Source organism: Chanodichthys erythropterus, chromosome 4, assembly GCF_024489055.1.
Source record: "Chanodichthys erythropterus isolate Z2021 chromosome 4, ASM2448905v1, whole genome shotgun sequence".
NCBI lineage: Eukaryota > Metazoa > Chordata > Actinopteri > Cypriniformes > Xenocyprididae > Chanodichthys > Chanodichthys erythropterus.
The window spans coordinates 4,200,582-4,207,489 of NC_090224.1; the positions used below are offsets into that span (position 1 = coordinate 4,200,582).

The 6,908-nt window shown below is 36.8% G+C and overlaps 1 protein-coding gene across 5 annotated transcripts in view; it reads left to right on the top strand.

The window, feature by feature from the left end:
• Positions 1-6,908, top strand: part of nek1 (NIMA-related kinase 1) — a 50,011-nt gene that overhangs the window by 13,907 nt on the left and 29,196 nt on the right. For 4 of the 5 annotated variants that reach the window (XM_067382961.1, XM_067382962.1, XM_067382963.1 and 1 more), the window contains 4 exons: positions 888-990; positions 6,058-6,141; positions 6,383-6,457; positions 6,709-6,804. In XM_067382961.1, coding sequence (XP_067239062.1) covers positions 888-990; positions 6,058-6,141; positions 6,383-6,457; positions 6,709-6,804 — 358 coding nt within the window. Of the gene's footprint in view, positions 1-887; positions 991-5,331; positions 5,419-6,057; positions 6,142-6,382; positions 6,458-6,708; positions 6,805-6,908 lie in introns of all 5 variants that reach the window. The other variant, XM_067382965.1, reaches the window with a different exon arrangement.

The window sequence follows — 6,908 nt, forward strand, 5'->3', positions numbered from 1 at the left end:
GTTTAAGTTGTGTTCCAGTGACTGTGCTGAAAAACATCACACAACAACAATTACACAATAATAATTAAAATCAATTACAAGTTTAAAATGTAAACAGATTCTGTATTACAAATTACAACAGAGTACAACTGCATATAAATCCTGATAAAGTAACAAACATGTTAAAGTAACCCGATAAAGTAAAGAAGTACAGTGTGAAAGTCAATTACACACAAATGTATGTGCTACCACCAATTAGGTAGTTAAATTTTCAACACTCTTGACCCATGGAACAAATTGTAAAAATAGTGCAAAAACTGTATCAAAAAGTAACGATCTTAACTATGTCTTCAGATAGTTTACAAAATACAGCTGTGACGCAGCTCTCCGTGTACGTGCTTCGGATGAGTACACACAGATCTCCTCCCAGTGCGCACGACTTTTGCATCTTACGGTTGAATGTTTAAATTGGTAAGGATTAAATGAGTTTAGTTTAAACACAGATAGCAACCTGAGATCATGTCCGGGTCTCACCTGCGCTCACGCGCAATCAACACCCGGGTGATGACGGCGTAAATGACTGCTCATAGAGCTTACGGCTCTTGCATTGAACATTTGTTTAGTGATTACGGTAGTTTGCTCCACATCTGATTTTCTGTAACCAAACGAATTCCAAATTGTGGAGGTAGCTCCTAGCTTTACAACAAGCTCGTCCTCAGCCTCACATCCGCGTTCGGCCATGCTTGTTTTCACTCCGCACGTGAACAGTGAATCGATCGTGCACGAAACTACGTCATCAACTACACTTATCGTTATTATCGTGAGGAGAATTTTCAACGGTATATCGCAAACGATAAGATATCGCCCATCCCTAGATGAAATCACTACTTTTATCTTGTTGTCTCTAGGTTTCGAGGTCAGCTTGCGGCAGAGAGGCATAAGCAGGTGGAAGAGTTTCTACAGCGGAAAAGAGAAGCCATGCTGAATAAAGTCCGTGCAGAAGGACAGCTGGTACGAGTCTTTTACCTCAGCCTCTTCTGGTTAAAGGAATGATCTAGGTTCAGTACTTTATCAACACTGTTTGTGACAGAATGTCAATTTCCACTGAAACAATTTTGACTCGTCCCTCAGTTTTAAAGTTGGCTTGAAATTGATATTCACCCTATCTATTTTCTAAATGCATCTTATTGAACTTATTGTGAACGATTCATTAATGTGTAAATTTGTTTTTGTTTTTTTTTACTTCACAGTTTTTAATCAAAATGCCATAACCTAATATTAGGGGTGTAACAATATATTGTGCCTCAATATATCGCAATACAAAAATGCTACAATATCGTATCATAGATAGTGACAATATGCATTGTGTATAGTACACCATAAATGAAAATTATTGTGCAAGGGAAAAATTCAGGTTTACAGAGTTTTAGTGTCAGTACTACAGTGCATTAAACTAATATGTATAATGTCGAATATATATATATATATATATATATATATATATATATATATATATATATATATATATATGTATATATATATATATATATATATATATATATATATAGTGCTCAGTGTAAATGAGTACACCCCCTTTGAAAAGTAACATTTTAAACAATATCTCAATGAACACAAAAACAATTTCCAAAATGTTGACAAGACTAATTTTTATATAACATCTGTTTAACTTATAACATGAAAGTAAGGTTAATAATATAATTTACAGAACAAAATTTTCAGTTTTACCCAAAAATGAGTACACCCCACTGAAAGTCTCTGGAGCAGAGCTAAATTTTAGACTACAAATGTCTAATTAAACAAGAATTCAACCACAGGTGAGTCTAATTATTTATTACACAGGTGTCCAGCAGACAGTTGACTATAAAAGGGTGTTAAAGGTGATAGAGAGGATTTTTTAGTCAGCTGAGAAACCAAAGACTGTTACTGAGTTTTTTAAATGAGCGCATGCGTAAGAACAGCCCCCCTCCTTCACAGCTCATTTTAAAGGAACGCCTCCCAAAACTCGTGCATGAGTATTGGAACACGAGTGTTTACCACCGGCATTCGCTGTGTCGTGTTTTTTGGATTCATTATGTCGGACTCATCGCAGGTAACTCATAATCTGCAGTTGTTACTCCTGTCTCCTGACAAAAACATTGCATGCAGCACCTGTGGAGTGTGGAAAGTTACTGGAGAGCGCAGCCACGCTCGTCTCTCACAAGGAATGTCACGGCAGTGATTGACAAGCCAGAGGGCCAATCGTTTATGCGATGATTGCGTAAACGATTGGCTGATGTTTTTAAGGCCCTACCTCGTGCGCAGATGATGTATATTAATATTATTACTTTCAGTGCACCTAATAAATAGTCTTTTATCAGTTAGTAAAGACAGTTTCAAGTAATATTGCAAAAATGTATAAAACAAAACATCCTCTTTAGCACTTTTAAAATCCCTTCCCATTTCATGCTGTCAGCAATGGCACAACATGGAAGAGAAATATCACAAGAGAGAAGAAAGAAAATTATTTCTTTACACCAGAAAGGTGAAGGCTACAGGAAGATCAGCAAAGCTTTACTTATCAGTCAGAATACTGTATCAAAAGTGGTACAACAATTTGAAAAAGATGGAACTGCAACCATCTCACAGAGACGTCCAGGTCATCCACGGAAGTTAACAACTCGACAGGAGCGTCTTCTGATGAGAAGGGCTGAAGAAAATCGGCATGCAGTTACCTAAAGAAGTAGAAAGCCAAACTGGGGTGACTATTTCCTGTAACACAATACGGCGTACACTGCAGAGGAATGGCATGCATTGGTGCAGTCCACGAAAGAAGCCTCTCCTAAAGCCCAGGCAAAAAAAAGCCTGCCTAGAGTTTGCCAGGGCCCATTCTGACAAAGATGAAGACTACTGTGACTCTATACTCTGGAGTGATGAGAACAAGATAAATGTTTTTGGAACTGATGGCTTTAAAACTAATGGTGTCGCAAAGGTGAGGAATACAAAGAAAAATGCATGGTGCCTACAGTGAATCATGGTGGTGGCAGTGTCCTTATGTGGGGCTGCATGAGTGCTGCTGGTGTCGGGGAGCTGCATTTCATTGATGGCATCATGAATTCACAGATGTACTGCTCTTTACTGAAAGAGAAATTGTTACCATCACTCCGGGCCCTTGGTCATCGTGCACTTTTCCAACATGACAATGACCCTAAACACACATCTAAGGCCACTGTTGCATTTCTGAAGAAGAACAGGGTGAAAGTGATTCAGTGGCTCCTGATCTGAACCCAATCTAACACCTATGGGGAATTCTGAAGAGACAAGTTGAGCATCATTCTCTATCCAGCATGCAGTCTCTGAAAGAGGACATTCTTGAAAAATGGAAAAGGTAGATGTTGCAAAATGTCGCCAACTTGTTCATTCCATAGAAGACTTGGTGCTGTCATTAAAAATCATGGAGGCCATACAAAGTACTAGATGTAGTAGTTTTTGTTGTAGGGTGGACTCATTTTTGCATCACCCTAATTTGAGTAAAACTGAAAAATGTGTAATCGAAGTTATATTATTTACCTTACTTTCATGTTCTAAGTTAAACAGATGTTATATTAAAGTTAGTCTGGACATTTTTTTTGTGTTCATTGAGATATTGTGTGAGTGTGTACAAAGAGTGTGTACTCATTTACGCTGAGCACTGTAATGTATATTAATTCAATGGGGGAATATTTGGTCCTGATAAAGCCAAATGTCTTATGTTACCAGTAAAAAGTGGCTTACATTATTTTAAATGTATCTAGTCAGTGACAGAATGCAAAAATAACGCAGTTTTTCAGCGTTTGAGTCATGAATATTTTTATTCTGGTGTCACTATTGTCCTGTGCATTGGGTTACCAGCACCAAGTCCAAGCCTATTCATTTCCACCCCCAAAGTAATAGCAAATTTAGCATTTTAATCAACAGTTCATTTTTTCTTATCTCTTTACCATATGTCTTGGAGTATCACAATGATATTGTATCGTGAGTTCAATATCGTGATAAGTATCGATTGGTGATATGAGGGTATTGTTAAAAAAAAAAAAACAGACTTCTCTCTGATGACGTGATGCTTCACCAATCATTTAGGCCCTGTTTTACACTAGTGCATTTTTGTTTTAAAATGCATAACTTTTGCTATGGTTACTCCTGTCGTTTTCACTTCTCCAGTGTTTTCAACCTTCGAAAACGGAGACTTTCGAAAACACTGCAGAGTTTTAGTTTGAAGATGCCGGGTTGCATTTCAGTATAAACAGACTAAAACTGAGACTTTTGAAAACGATGGCGTGGCTGCCACACGTTCGCTCTGTGTATCCTTGATGACCATGTAACCGATAACATGGAGACTGAACTGCAATCTTTGCTGGCTTTTTGTTGTCATTTTTAGCAGCCAACTCTACATTTTTCTTAATACTGCAGCTACCTACATGGGCAAGAGGCAACTGTTTAAACTTATACTTGTATGCCCAGTGTGCATGAATGGTCATGTGACATGGTTTTCGGTCATGTATTATAGATTCATGTGAGATTGTTTCTGAAAAAACGCTGTTTTAAAATTAAAAAGCACTAGTGTATTCGGGGCCTTAGTCTGCTTATACCCGCCCCGTTTTTTTAAATGGACTGCAAGTCCGCATTCAGATCCATCCAATCAACACGTGATTGATAGAACCAAGTTCCCACCCTACTCCTTTCGATAATCCATTTCACTTTGATATACATCACTATATGAAAGAAATTGTCCATCAATCCTTCTATTAGATCGCAAAAATTGTAAATGACTTGTAACTGCCAATGTAAATACATAATGCCAGGCTATAAACATCGAAATACACATGGTTTCAAAAGTATAGCAATGAGACTTAAACATTTGTACAAGTTAACAAAGAATAGTGTTGAAATTGCTTAGCAGCTCTGTGTAAATTTATATTTAACCAGGTAATGCTGGTAAACCCAGTGGCTTTTGCATAATACATGCGCAGAGACCAGAAAGTGGCACAGGTATTACATTGCTTACACATAACCAGATGTTCATCCACTTACATATTCCTACCTCAAAAAGAATGATATATGAGTTTTTCAATTTCTGCTCTGTTTAAAAAAAAAAAAAAAACTGACAATTTTTCTTTAAAGCCAAAGTTGTTTTTTATTGATGTAATGAACCTGAGATATCTCTTTAACCCTTAGTTTAGTGGCATTGTCTTGGGAAATGAAATTTTGAAGATCATGATTACTTCAGAGTGTTTGGGTGTTGAAGTCAGTGATGGGATTGATATTACATTAAATTATGTGGCTTTTGTAATATCGGTTTAACCAATGGGTGAATAGGGGGCTCGACAAAACCTGGCTGCCATCTTTGCAAGCTGGACAAACTCCTCCCGATGCAGGAGACCACAAGTGAACAAAGAGGAGGAGGTAGGAGTCCTGTCTGGGACCAAACAACGATCCTCACTCATCACATCACTTGAACCCCTCATTGCTTGGTTCCTTTTTTTTTTTTAAGTTGTATGTGTCCACCTGAAGTTGCTGCAGCTGCTCACCAGCATCTTTTGTCCAGTCCCTGTCTGTTTGTGTATGCGAACGTGACCCACACTGACTGAAAATCCTCCAATTCATCATTTCATTTTGTCCACATTCCTTCAGAATTACCCATTTGTTTTTTGTCCATTTTTTCCATTTGAGGACGTTATTCTGCTTACCCTTGTTTTGGATCCTTCATTATTTTTACCACTTTTGAAGAGGTTTGAATGTAACTTCAGGATTGCAGCTGAAGACCATCTAACTGCTGCTTTTTATGGTCCTCATCAATGGATTCAATGTATTTGATTTCTGCTGTAACTGCTCACCTCTTGTATTTCTTGAGTTTGCTGTTCCCACATTACAGCTTGGATGTTTAATGTTGTTTTTATTTTCCAGCATATTCCACCAATTATATTTTACCAATTCCTGTACAGTATGTGTCTTGTCCATATTCATGTTTGTACGTATTTGTTGGAAGGAGACAATGGGAAAAGAACAAAGAGATAGATGATATGCAATCTTTGTGTTTCTCAGGAATACTTGACAAGATTACGACAGATCAGACTACAGAACTTTAATGAACGTCAGCAGATCAAAGCCCGCCTCAGAGGAGAAAAGGTACATACACCCACATATACACACATACACCCTGTTTGACAATTCTTTCAACTGTAAATTTATTGCTGACAATATTGTCAGTTGTATCATTATTTGGTTGTTTAATTTTTCTGATACCCATATTAATGTTTAATATTATATATTCCCATCAGTTTCAGTGTTTTTATACATTATTAAATATTTCTAGATTCTGTTTATTCAGCATTTTTTTTTTTTTTTTTTTTCGGATCATCTCTCTCAGTATGACAGTGACTCAGACAGTCTGGAATCATGTGAAGAGGCAGTGCTCAGGAGGAAGAAGATTGAGGCTTTGAAGGTTATATTTTAATTGAATATATATTTTTTTCAAATTATATTATCAGCAAAATAATTTGAACTGAAAAACTGAATTACATACTCTACCGTTCAAAAGATTGGTCGGTAGTAGGATTTAATAAAAAAAAAAAAAAAAGATTTTGAAAGAAGTCTCTTTTGCTCACCAAGGCTGAATTTATTTGATCAAAAATACAGTAAAACAGTTTTGTTGTAAAATATTATTACAATTTAAAATAACACATTTTGTGTAAGGCCCAGTCAAAGGCTCGTGCTGCTGTTCTCAAAGAACAACTGGAGAAGAAGAGAAGAGAAGCATATGAGAGAGAGAAGAAAGCATGGGAGGATCATGTATGTCATTTTGCTTTCCCAATCTTTTTTTTTCTCGTGTCTACTTGTCCATCTCTTATGTTTTGTATTCTACCTTGTCTTTTGTCTTATTTTTTGTGATAAAG